General features: G+C 45.6%; 2 protein-coding genes across 2 annotated transcripts in view; both read right to left on the minus strand.

Annotated features, from left to right (window-relative positions):
* Positions 1-4608, minus strand: part of LOC143768037 (oocyte zinc finger protein XlCOF8.4-like) — a 41446-nt gene extending 36838 nt beyond the window's left edge. The window contains exons 1-6 of the mRNA XM_077256694.1: positions 4457-4608; positions 3724-3873; positions 3415-3594; positions 3209-3332; positions 3028-3125; positions 2739-2829 (exon numbers count right to left, since the gene is read on the minus strand). Of these exons, the coding sequence (XP_077112809.1) occupies positions 2739-2829; positions 3028-3125; positions 3209-3332; positions 3415-3594; positions 3724-3801 (571 nt within the window). The 5' untranslated portion in view covers positions 3802-3873; positions 4457-4608. The remainder of the gene's footprint in view (positions 1-2738; positions 2830-3027; positions 3126-3208; positions 3333-3414; positions 3595-3723; positions 3874-4456) is intronic.
* Positions 1-13004, minus strand: part of LOC143768029 (uncharacterized) — a 788341-nt gene that overhangs the window by 597088 nt on the left and 178249 nt on the right. The window lies entirely within an intron of this gene.

Raw genomic sequence — 13004 nt, forward strand, 5'->3', positions numbered from 1 at the left:
GCTGTCGTGGCGATAGGAAAAAACCCGCTATAAAAGTAAATCAAACCCCCTTTCATCACCCCTTTAGTTAGCGAAAAATAAAAAAAAAAATGTATTTATTTCCATTTTCCCATTAGGGCTAGGTTTAGGGTTAGGGCTAGGGTTGGGGCTAGGGTTAAGGCTAAAGTTAGGGTTGGGGCTAAAGTTAGGGTTAGGGTTTGGATTACATTTAAGGTTGGGATTAGGGTTGAGATTAGAGTTAGGGGTGTGTCAGGGTTAAGGGTGTGGTTAGGGTTATCCTTGGGATTAGGGTTAGGGGTGTGTTTGGATTAGGGTTTCAGGTAGAATTGGGCGTTTCCACTGTTTAGGCACATCAGAGACTCTCCAAACGAGACATGGCGTCCGATCTCAATTCCAGCCAATTCTGCGTTGAAAAAGTAAAACAGTGCTCCTTCCCTTCCGAGCTCTCCCGTGCGCCCAAACATGGCTTTACCCCAACATATGGGGTATCAGTGTACTCAGGACAAATTGGACAACAACTTTTGGGGCCCAATTTATCCTGTTACCCTTGTGAAAATACAAAACTGGGGGCTAAAAAAATCATTTTTGTGAAAAAAAAAAAGAATTTTTATTTTCACGGCTCTGCGTTATAAACTGTAGTGAAACACTTGGGAGTTCAAAGCTCTCAAAGCACATCTAGATAAGTTCCTTAGGGGGTCTACTTTCCAAAATGGTGTCACTTGTGAGGGGTTTTAATGTTTAGGCACATCAGGGGCTCTCCAAACGCGACATGGTGTCCCATCTCAATTCCAGTCAATTTTGCATTGAAAAGTCAAACGGCGCTCCTTCCCTTCCGAGCTCTGTCATGCGCCCAAACAGTCGTTTACCCCCACATATGGGGTATCAGCGTACTCAGGACAAATTGCACAACAACTTTTAGGGTCCAATTTCTTCTCTTACCCTTGGGAAAATAAAAAATTGGGGGCGAAAAGATCATTTTTGTGAAAAAATATGACTTTTTATTTTTACGGCTCTGCATTATAAACTTCTGTGAAGCACTTGTTGGGTCAAAGTGCTCACCACACATCTAGATAAGTTCCTTAAGGGGTCTACTTTCCAAAATGGTGACACTTGTGGGGGGTTTCAATGTTTATGCACATGAGGGACTCTCCAACGCAACATGGCGTCCCATCTCAATTCCTGTCAATTTTGCATTGAAAAGTCAAATGGCGCTCCTTCCCTTCCGAGCTCTGCCATGCGCCCAAACAATGGTTTACACCCACATATGGGGTATCAGCGTACTCAGGACAAATTGTACAACAACTTTTGGGGTCCATTTTCTCCTGTTACCCTTAAAGTAAAATAAAACAAATTGGAGCTGAAATTAATTTTGTGTGAAAAAAAGTTAAATGTTCATTTTTATTTAAACATTCCAAAAATTCCTGTGAAACACCTGAAAGGGTTAATAAACTTCTTGAATGTGGTTTTGAGCACCTTGAGGGGTGCAGATTTTAGAATGGTGTCACACTTAGTTATTTTCTATCATATAGACCCCTCAAAATGACTTCAAATGAGATGTGGTCCCTAAAAAAAAAATGGTGTTGTAAAAATGAGAAATTGCTGGTCAACTTTTAACCCTTATAACTCCCTAACAAAAAAAATTTTGGTTCCAAAATTGTGCTGATGTAAAGTAGACATGTGGGAAATGTTTCTTATTAAGTATTTTGGTTGACATATCTCTGTGATCTAAGGGCATAAAAATTGGAAAATTGCAAAATTTTCTAAATTTTCGCCAAATTTCCGTTTTTTTTCACAAATAAACGCAAGTTATATTGAATAAATTTTACCACTATCATGAAGTACAATATGTCACAAGAAAACAATGTCAGAATCACCGGGATCCGTTGAAGCGTTCCAGAGTTATAACCTCATAAAGGGACAATGGTCAGAATTGTAAAAATTGGCCTGGTCATTAACGTGCAAACCACCCTTGGGGGTAAATGGGTTAACAGTCAGCCGCCGCCAGCCAGTCGGAGGCTGGCAGCTGACTTGAGCGGCCGCAGTGCGCAGTCACACTTCGCCGGCGTCTGACGTCATTGTCAGCCACCGGCGTGTGCGTCCTTCACCTGCGTGGAGGAAGTGTGCTTCGCCCGCCGTAGGAGCATGGCAAGGTAAGAACTCTTTTTGCTGGACGCGGGGGCAGAGATGCTGGACGCGGGGGCAGAGATGCTGGACGCGGGGGCAGAATGCTGGACACGGGCAGAATGGAGAATCGGGGTATGATGAAAGATATACTACGTAGCTCGGCAATATACTACGTAGCTCGGCAATATACTACGTAGCTCGGCAATATACTACGTAGCTCGGCAATATACTACGTAGCTCGGCAATATACTACGTAGCTTGGCAAAATACTACGTCGCTGGGCAATATACTACGTCGCTGGGCAATATACTACGTCGCTGGGCAATATACTACGTCGCTGGGCAATATACTACGTGGACATGCATATTCTAGAACATCCGTAGAGTTAGAATCGGGCCACCATCTAGTCATTCATATTCTCTGAAAAAAGGCCAAGAAAGCTAAAATTCTGCTAGGGTGTGTAAAGTTTTGAGCATAACTGTATTTCTTGTTCACCTAAAAACAGTTTGGCTTCTCACTTGATGGTCCTTCCAGGACCGGTACTTCCACTAGAAATTCAACATATAATTACAGTAGAATCTGTGATTACTCTGCATTTAGTGGTCACTACTCACCTGGGTAGTCATATGTAGGAATCTCCTCTTTACACCGCTCATCACCCCTCACATATGTCTCTGTAGTATTAATATGGGTCAGATCTTCACCCTGAAACAAATATTGTAAAAGTCACCGACAGATGGAGAAGTCACATCTATGATCAGCTCTAATCCTGCCATCTCCACCGTTCTCATTACACAAGTATAAAACATATAATACTGGTGGATAAAACAAGACTGAGCACAAGACCTTCACAGCTGTCTACACCTCATAGGGGAGATCTCATGACACCTTCTCTCCATCTACCTGATGATCCTGAGGAACATAGAGATCTTCTTGTTTACAGTCCTGTGGAAGAAGAGGACGGGGACATCTCTCTGGTGTTGTCCTCTTACTGGATAGATCTGGAGTAAACACATACAGGGACTGAATTCATTCTTTACATACAGATAATTATAGGCCATGTGTATTTAGTCCTGTCTATTACCTGGTGATGTGAGGGGCTGGTGAACCTCCATCATGACGTCCTTGTACAGATCTTTGTGTTCTTCTAAATACTCCCACTCCTCCATGGAGAAATAGACGGCGACATCCTGACACCTTATAGGAACCTGACACATACAATGATACCATCATCCCCCGATTCCTTCATAGTGTTACTGTATAATGTCCCAGCATTCCCAGCAGTGTCACCTCTCCAGTCAGCAGCTCAATCATCTTGTAGGCGAGTTCTAGGATCTTCTGGTCATTGATGTCCTCATGTATCAGGGGGTAAGGTGGAGGCCCCGCGATTTGGCTCAGGGGTCTTCCCCATCCCTCAGACACAGGGTCCTGACAGCGCTCACTAGAGGTTGTTTTCACTAGTATGTAATCCTGGTTATGGAGAGACACATGAATAAATCTCACTACAGACATTTCCAGAGTCCTCACCTCTCCAGTTCTGTCCATCTGTTATTCCCATAGATAAGAATGATGGAATGTGACGTCATCAGAACCTCTCACCTCTCCAGTAAGCCGGAAGAGGATCTCTAGGGTGAGGTGTAATATCCTCTCCACCATCTTGCCTCTGTCCATATCCATCCTTGATGGGTAAATCAGGAAAATTCTCTTATATAGAAGATCTTCACTGAGAGGATCCGATATTGTAGAGACCTGAATGAGAAGATGATGGAACATCATAAATAATGACTGGAGCGGTTATTCCGATATAAGCCGTAATCTGTGGATCTCATCCTGTATGACGCTGGAAAAAGACACTAGTGAGTGAATAAATTCTGAACATATACGGTAATTTCTACTCCAATGACTTTCAGCTGTGTTCGGTGAATATTGCAAAAACAATATACGGCGCCGATCATCATTGGAACCGAATTTTGAAAAATTCATTCACCTCTACTAGTGAGTAGTGAATTTTTCTGGTGGCCATTATTGAGCTCCAGTCTGAGTACTGGAGGAGGTTTGGCCTGAATGCTGCTCTCGTGGTGTGAACACGGACATATTAGATTATTTAGGGATATTCTCTTATCCTACTAGAAGGTGATGTGAGGACAAAACTCGCTCCTTCAAGTGAACACGTCCATGAAACAGAACGTCCTGTCTGCTCCGAAGTCTGAAGGAAGAGAGCGGGCAAGGATTTGCTCTTTCCGGTGATTCTGCGGCTTCTCTTTGGTTCTACTTTATTAATGGGACGAGACTACTGAAATCACGCGGATTGTCAGCTGCCTCCAGTACCGACCTCCACCCACAGAGAATAATGGGGCCTCCAGCACCGACCTCCACCCGCAGAGAATAATGGAGCCTCCAGCACCGACCTCCACCCGCAGAGCCACACTCCACATAGAGAATAATGGAGCCTCCAGCACCGACCTCCACCCGCAGAGCCGCACTCCACATAGAGAATAATGGAGCCTCCAGCACCGACCTCCACCCGCAGAGCCGCACACCACATAGAGAATAATGGAGCCTCCAGCACCGACCTCCACCCGCAGAGCCGCACTCCACATAGAGAATAATGGAGCCTCCAGCACCGACCTCCACCCGCAGAGAATAATGGAGCCTCCAGCACCGACCTCCACCCGCAGAGCCGCACGCCACATAGAGAATAATGGAGCCTCCAGCACCGACCTCCACCCGCAGAGCCGCACACCACATAGAGAATAATGGGGCCTCCAGCACCGACCTCCACCCGCAGAGCAGCACTCCACATAGAGAATAATGGAGCCTCCAGCACCGACCTCCACCCGCAGAGCCGCACTCCACATAGAGAATAATGGAGCCTCCAGCACCGACCTCCACCCGCAGAGCCGCACTCCACATAGAGAATAATGGAGCCTCCAGCACCGACCTCCACCCGCAGAGCCGCACGCCACATAGAGAATAATGGAGCCTCCAGCACCGACCTCCACCCGCAGAGCCGCACACCACATAGAGAATAATGGGGCCTCCAGCACCGACCTCCACCCGCAGAGCAGCACTCCACATAGAGAATAATGGGGCCTCCAGCACCGACCTCCACCCACAGAGCCGCACCCCACATAGAGAATAATGGAGCCTCCAGCACCGACCTCCACCCGCAGAGCCGCACTCCACATAGAGAATAATGGAGCCTCCAGCACCGACCTCCACCCGCAGAGCCGCACTCCACATGGAGAATAATGGAGCCTCCAGCACCGACCTCCACCCGCAGAGCCACACTCCACATAGAGAATAATGGAGCCTCCAGCACCGACCTCCACCCACAGAGCCGCACTCCACATAGAGAATAATGGGGCCTCCAGCACCGACCTCCACATAGAGAATAATGGGGCCTCCAGCACCGACCTCCACATAGAGAATAATGGAGCCTCCAGCACCGACCTCCACCCACAGAGCCGCACTCCACATAGAGAATAATGGAGCCTCCAGCACCGACCTCCACCCTCAGAGCCGCACTCCACATAGAGAATAATGGGGCCTCCAGCACCGACCTCCACCCCCAGAGAGCCGCACTCCACATAGAGAATAATGGGGCCTCCAGCACCGACCTCCACCCGCAGAGCCGCACTCCACATAGAGAATAATGGAGCCTCCAGCACCGACCTCCACCCGCAGAGCCGCACTCCACATATATGGCTGCTCTGTGCGCACAGGACCTGTGATGAGGTCACAGGAGGGGAGGAGTCAGGGGTCAGATGATCAGGGCCCTCGCCCCTCAGTGTATGCAGGACCCTGCTGTGCTGGTTGTCATGGTGCTGGATGAGGGGAAGTTTATGTGTGGGGTCAGGAGGGGTTTACAGTGTGGATAAAGCGGAGCCGAGTGTGTACAAGGTGTACGGAGCGGAGCCATGTGTGTATGAAGTATACAGCGGAACCATGTGTGTACGGAGCAGAGCCGTGGGTGTATGGAGCGGAGCCGTGTGTGTATGGAGCAGAGCCGTGTGTGTATGGAGCGGAGCCATGTGTACAGGATGGCCCATTCACTTTTCTTGGGTCGCTATCTGGGTATGGACAAAACTCAAGAACGGGAAATGCGATTGTTCTATTGGCCTGGATGTCACCAGGAAATCTTAAAGCATTGCAGGTCCTGTCCCATCTGCCAGGTAACTGCCCCCTCCTCTCACTTTCTAAGTCTTCTCGTGCCGTTCCATTACTCATCATACAAAGTGCCATTTAAGCAAATTGCCATGGACTTGCTATGTCCCCTGGTTAAATCTGCTAGTGGGCATCAATACATGTTGGTCATCCTTGACTATGCTAGGCGGTAACCTGAAGCAATTCTCCTGAGAAACTTCTCTGTGAAAAGTATAGCCCGCAAGTTGGTACACGTTTTTCCATGGACAGGATTATAGAGGGAGATACTGACTGACCAAGGAACACTTTGTATGAGTAAGGTGATGAGGGAACTGTGTAAGGCCCTGCTAATTACACAACTGAAGACGTCCATGTACCATCCTCAGATGGATGTCCTGGTGGAAAGGTTCTATAAAACATTGAAGAATATGCTTAAGAAGGTCATAGAGAAGGACGGTCGAGACTGGGACCGTCTCCTGCCTCATCTGTTGCTTTCTATCCAGGAGGTTCCACAAAGCTCTAATGGATTCTCTCTGTTTGAACTTCTATATGGCTAACATCCGCAGGGTCTCCTTGATATAGCAAAGGAAACCTGAGAAGCCAAAATCACCCCCCACCGGAGCATCATCAAGCACTTCACCCAGATGCGAGAGGATTGTGAAGGTGATGCTCATCATAAAAGGACATCTGCTGTACAGGCTCAATCTAGTGTCTACAACTGGTCAGCCAGGGTGAGAACTTCAGCTCTTGGGACTGAGTCCTCGTACTAATTCCCACAGTGGAAAGTAAGTTCTTGGCCAAATGGCAAAGCCCCTATGAGGTGGTGGAAAAGCTTGGTGAAGTGAAGTACAAGATTCACCAACCAGGAAGGCGAAAATCATACCAATTGTACCACGGCAATCTTATCAACACATGGCATGACATGGAGCCCATTGAAAATCCATGTTTGCTGGTCAAGCCAGAAGCAGATGTGGAATAAGTCGCAGTAGCGAAGACACTGTTGAAGGTCCAAAAACAGCAGGGTCCGGAGTTGCTGCAGCAGAACAGGAACCTGTTGTCAGATTTTTCAGGGTGTACAAAGGTCATAGAACACGAGGTTCTGATGGAATCCTATGTGCGGGTGAACTTGAAGCCCTAACGAATTCCCGAGGCCTGGCAAGAGCTGGTTTACAAGGAAATAAAGCGTATGCCAAATCTCTGAATGAAGTCTCCAAGTTCGCTGCATATCTGATGCCGTGTGTCGATGACCTGATTGAAGAGACTTGGGCCAGCAAGGTATATAACCACCTTGGATTTAACAAAGGGATATTGGCAAATCCCCATGTCAAAAAAATGCAAGGAGAACACTGCATACTCTATGTCTGACGGATGCTTCCAAAACGTCTGGAAGCTGTTTGGTTTACAGGGAGCCCCGGACACATTCCAGAGGGCTATGGACCAGATCCTTGCACTCCATAAGAATTATGCTATGGCGGTGTTTGATGTTCTCAGGAAAGTGGGGTTTTCTATAAATCTAAAAAAATGTGCCATTGGAAAAGAAGAGGGCAAATACCTAGGATATGTGGCAGGTAGAGTTGAGATCAAACCCCAGATCACTAAAAAGGACGCAATCCAAAATGGGCCAAGACCACTCTCAAAGAAGCAATTTAGAGTCTTTCTGAGAATCATGGGGTACTACAGGAGATTCCTCCAAAAGTTTGATTTAATGGCAACACCCCTGACTGACCTCCGTAAGTGGATACAATCAGCTATGGCCAAATGGACTGCAGAGGCGGAGACAGCCTTTCAAGAACTGATAGTTTCTGATATGTAAGCAGCTGGTTCTGGTTGCCCCAAACTGTAAAAAGGAGTTTGTACTCCAGAATAACTCCTCAGAAGTTGGTTTAGGAGTAGTCTTTTCTCAGGTGATACACTGGGAGGAGCACCGCGTTCTCTGAGTAGGAAGCTGTTGGCACTTAAGAAGAATTATTCCATAGTAGAAAAGGAATGCTTGGCCATAAAGTGGGCGGTGGACACATTACAATACTATCTATTAGGGCCTCACTCAGGTGGTTGAGAGAGAAAAGTGGAAAAATGCTTGCATTACCCCCTGGTTTCTAGCCATTAGGATTTCATCTTCCATGTGGAACATAGAGCCAGGAAGCCGTGTATCAAGGTGGCACAGAGTGGTAGGTGTGGGCGAGTCTATTAAGCAAACAGTCAGTGAACACCCCAGCACCTTGCACATGGAGGAATGGGTGTTCACGGTGTCTGCTGGAATTCTGGTCCCATGAAGCACCACGGAGTCACAGTTCTTTCGCAACAGTAGAACTTTAATAAGGGTGAAAAGAGAGAAAATAAAACTTCCCGAGTTGTCCCTATCCAGACACTCTGCTTCAGCAGTGCCCGTCCAGTTCTGGGGAGCAAACAGTCCTTTACTGGGCACTCGCACAGTCCTAGTGCCCATTCCAGCTGCTCAGCAGCCCTTTGGCAGCACTTTCCCGTATGGAGAATATATTATGCTCCCATCAGAGGAGCACGTCCTGCCATGGGCAAACCTGCTCGGGCTCTGCACCAGCAGCAAGAAATTCCTGTCCAGTCAGCCTGCTGGACCGGCCCCTTTTTCTTTTAATGTCGTCTAGCCCTAATCTTAACACATGCAGTACAAGTTTCTCATTACAATATTTTACATACAGACACAGTACATTAATAAAACAGCAATACATAACATTAGTACATTAATATATAGCGAAAACCATCAGGTCACCGCATTGGGGACATGTGCCCCACAAAAAAGAAGAGAGGAAGTAACTGAGGGTCCCCGCCCCCTCCTTACAGATACATGGTGGTAGTATTGGAGGGGCTGGTGGTCTGCTCACTGAAACTCCAAGAGTTCACTGCATTTGATGTCTATGCATGTTATAAAAGGATAATACCCACTGGGGCTGCAGTTAGCTTAGACATCGTTAACTGTAATGGCTGGCCCAGTTAGGGAGGGGGATCTGAGAGTTAGGGCCAGGTCCAGAAAGACACACAGTCAGTCAGAGTGCGGAGAGCAGTGTGTGAAGTAGCAGGCCTAAGTCAAGAGACTGCTGGGGACACCTTGGACCTAATACTCAGGGAAGTGGATTGCTGAAAATACCCTTCCGTGTGATTCTGTCTAATGGCCCGGAGCAACCTCAAGATGGAAGTCTGTGGCCTGGCTGAACTCAGCTACAGGTAATGATGGATTCAACTTTCTATGACCTACATACTGTCACGGGGTTACCACGAAGAGCAGTACCAGAACACCGCAGTGTCTGATGGCTACTGCTTCGCTGCTGAGAAGAAGCAATTCTCCTGTGTATTAAATGTGTTTTGTTTTCTTTCAGCAGGACAGGGGTTAACCCCTTCACCCCCAAGGGTGGTTTGCACGTTAATGACCAGGCCAATTTTTACAATTCTGACCACTGTCCCTTTATGAGGTTATAACTCTGGAACTCTTCAACAGATCTTGGCGATTCTGACATTGTTTTCTCGTGACATATTGTACTTCATGTTAGTGGTAAAATTTATTTGATATAACTTGCGTTTATTTGTGAAAAAAATGGAAATTTGGCGAAAATTTCGCAATTTTCCAACTTTGAATTTTTATGCCCTTAAATCACAGAGATATGTCACGCAAAATACTTAATAAGTAACATTCCCCACATGCCTACTTTACATCAGCACAATTTTGGAAACAAAATTTTTTTTGTTAGGGAGTTATAAGGGTTAAAAGTTGACCAGAAATTTCTCATTTTTACAACACCATTTTTTTTTAGGGACCACATCTCATTTGAAGTCATTTTGAGGGGTCAATATGATAGAAAATAACCAAGTGTGACACCATTCTAAAAACTGCACCCCTCAAGGTGCTCAAAACCACATTCAAGAAGTTTATTAAGCCTTCAGGTGGTTCACAGGAATTTTTGGAATGTTTAAATAAAAATGAACATTTAACTTTTTTTCACACAAAATTTATTTCAGCTCCAATTTGTTTTATTTTACCAAGGGTAACAGGAGAAAATGGACCCCAAAAGTTGTTGTACAATTTGTCCTGAGTACGCTGTTACCCAATATGTGGGGGTAAACCACTGTTTGGGCGCATGGCAGAGCTCGGAAGGAAAGGAGCGCCATTTTACTTTTCAATGCAAAATTGACTGGAATTGAGATGGGATGCCATGTTGCGTTTGGAGAGCCACTGATGTGCCTAAACATTGAAACCCCCCAAAAGTGACACCATTTTGGAAAGAAGACCCCCTAAGGAACTTATCTAGATGTGTGGTGAGCACTTTGACCCACCAAGTGCTTCACAGAAGTTTATAATGCAGAGCAGTAAAAATAAAAAATCATATTTTTTTCACAAAAATGATCTTTTCGCGACCAATTTTTTATTTTCACAAGGGTAACAGGATAAACTGAACCCTAAAAGTTGTTGTCCAATTTGTCCTGAGTACGCTGATACCCCATATGTGGGTGTAAACCATTGTTTGGGCGCATGGCAGAGCTCGGAAGGGAAGGAGCGCCATTTGACTTTTCAATGCAAAATTGACTGGAATTGAGATGGGACGCCATGTTGGGTTTGAAGAGCCCCTCATGTGCCTAAACATTGAAACCCCCCACAAGTGACACCATTTTGGAAAGTAGACCCCTTAAGGAACTTATCTAGATATGTGGTGAGCACTTTGACCCAACAAGTGCTTCACAGAAGTTTATAATGCAGAGCCGTAAAAATAAAAAATCATATTTTTTCACAAAAGTGATCTTTTTGCCCCCAATTTTTTATTTTCCCAAGGGTAAGAGAATAAATTAGACCACAGAAGTTGTTGTGCAATTTGTCCTGAGTACGACGATACCCCATATGTGGGGGTAAACCACTGTTTGGGCGCATAGCAGAGCTCGGAAGGGAAGGAGTGCCATTTTACTTTTCAATGCAAAATTGACTGGAATTAAGATGGGACGCCATGTTGCGTTTGGAGAGCCCCTGATGTGCCTATACATTGAAACCCCCCACAAGTGACACCATTTTGGAAAGTAGACCCCCTAAGGCACATATCTTGATGTGTTTTGAGAGCTTTGAACCCCCAAGTGTTTCACTACAGTTTATAACGCAGAGCCGTGAAAATAAAAATTCTTTTTTTTTTCACAAAAATTATTTTTTAGCCCCCAGTTTTGTATTTTCACAAGGGTAACAGGATAAATTGGATACCAAAAGTTGTTGTCCAATTTGTCCTGAGTACGCTGATACCCCATATGTGGGGGGGAACCACTGTTTGGGTGCCTGGCAGAGCTCGGAAGGGAAGGAGCGCCATTTGGAATGCAGACTTAGATGGATTGGTCTGCAGGCGTCACGTTGCATTTGCAGAGCCCCTGATGTACCCAAACAGTACAAACCCCCCACAAGTGACCCCATATTGGGAACTAGACCTCCCAAGGAACTTATCTAGATGTGTTGTGAGAACTTTGAACCCCCAAGTGTTTCATTACAGTTTATAACGCAGAGCTGTGAAAATAAAAAATCCTTTTTTTTTCCCACAAAAATGATTTTTAGCCCCCCAAATTTTTATTTTCCAAAGGATAGCAAGAGAACTTCGACCCCAAAAGTTGTTGTCCAATTTGTCCCGAGTACTCTGATACCCCATATGTTGGGGTAAACCCCTGTTTGGGCGCACGGGAGAGCTCGGAAGGGAAGGAGCACTGTTTTACTTTTTCAACGCAGAATTGGCTGGAATTGAGATCGGATGCCATGTCGCGTTTGGAGAGCCCCTGGTGTGCCTAAACAGTGGAAACCCCCAGTTCTACCTGAAACCCTAATCCAAACACACCCCTAACCCTAATCCCAACGGTAACCCTAACCACACCCCTAACCCTGACACACCCCTAACTCTAATCCCAACCCTAATCCCAACCGTAAATGTAATCCAAACCCTAACCCTAACTTTAGCCCCAACCCTAACCCTAACTTTAGCCCCAACCCTAACCCTAACTTTAGCCCCAACCCTAACCCTAACCCTAGCTCTAACCCTAGCCCTAACCCTAGCTCTAACCCTAGCCCTAACCCTAGCCCTAACCCTAGCTCTAACCCTAGCCCTAACCCTAGGCCTAACCCTAGCCCTAACCCTAGCTCTAACCCTAACCCTAACCCTAGCCCCAACCTTAACCCTAGCCCTAACCCTAGCCCTAATGGGAAAATGGAAATAAATACATTTTTTAAATTTTTTTATTTTTCGCTAACTAAGGGGGTGATGAAGGGGGGTTTGATTTACTTTTATAGCGGGTTTTTTAGCGCATTTTTATGATTGGCAGCCGTCACACACTGAAAGACGCTTTTTATTGCAAAAAATATTTTTTGCGTTACCACATTTTGAGACCTATAATTTTTCCATATTTTGGTCCACAGAGTTATGTGAGGTCATGTTTTTTGCGGGACGAAATAACGTTTTTATTGGTAACATTTTCGGACACGTGACAGTTTTTGATCACTTTTTATTTCGATTTTTGTGAGGCAGAATGACCAAAAACCAGCTATTCATGAATTTCTTTTGGGGGAGGCGTTTATACCGTTCCACGTTTGGTAAAATTGATAAAGCAGTTTTATTCTACGGGTCAGTACGATTACAGCGATACCTCATTTATATCATTTTTTTATGTTTTGGCGCTTTTATACGATAAAAGCTATTTTATAGAAAAAAAAATTATTTTGGCATCGCTTTATTCTGAGAACTATAACTTTT

The sequence above is a fragment of the Ranitomeya variabilis genome, chromosome 4 (genome assembly GCF_051348905.1).
Source record: "Ranitomeya variabilis isolate aRanVar5 chromosome 4, aRanVar5.hap1, whole genome shotgun sequence".
Taxonomy (NCBI): domain Eukaryota; kingdom Metazoa; phylum Chordata; class Amphibia; order Anura; family Dendrobatidae; genus Ranitomeya; species Ranitomeya variabilis.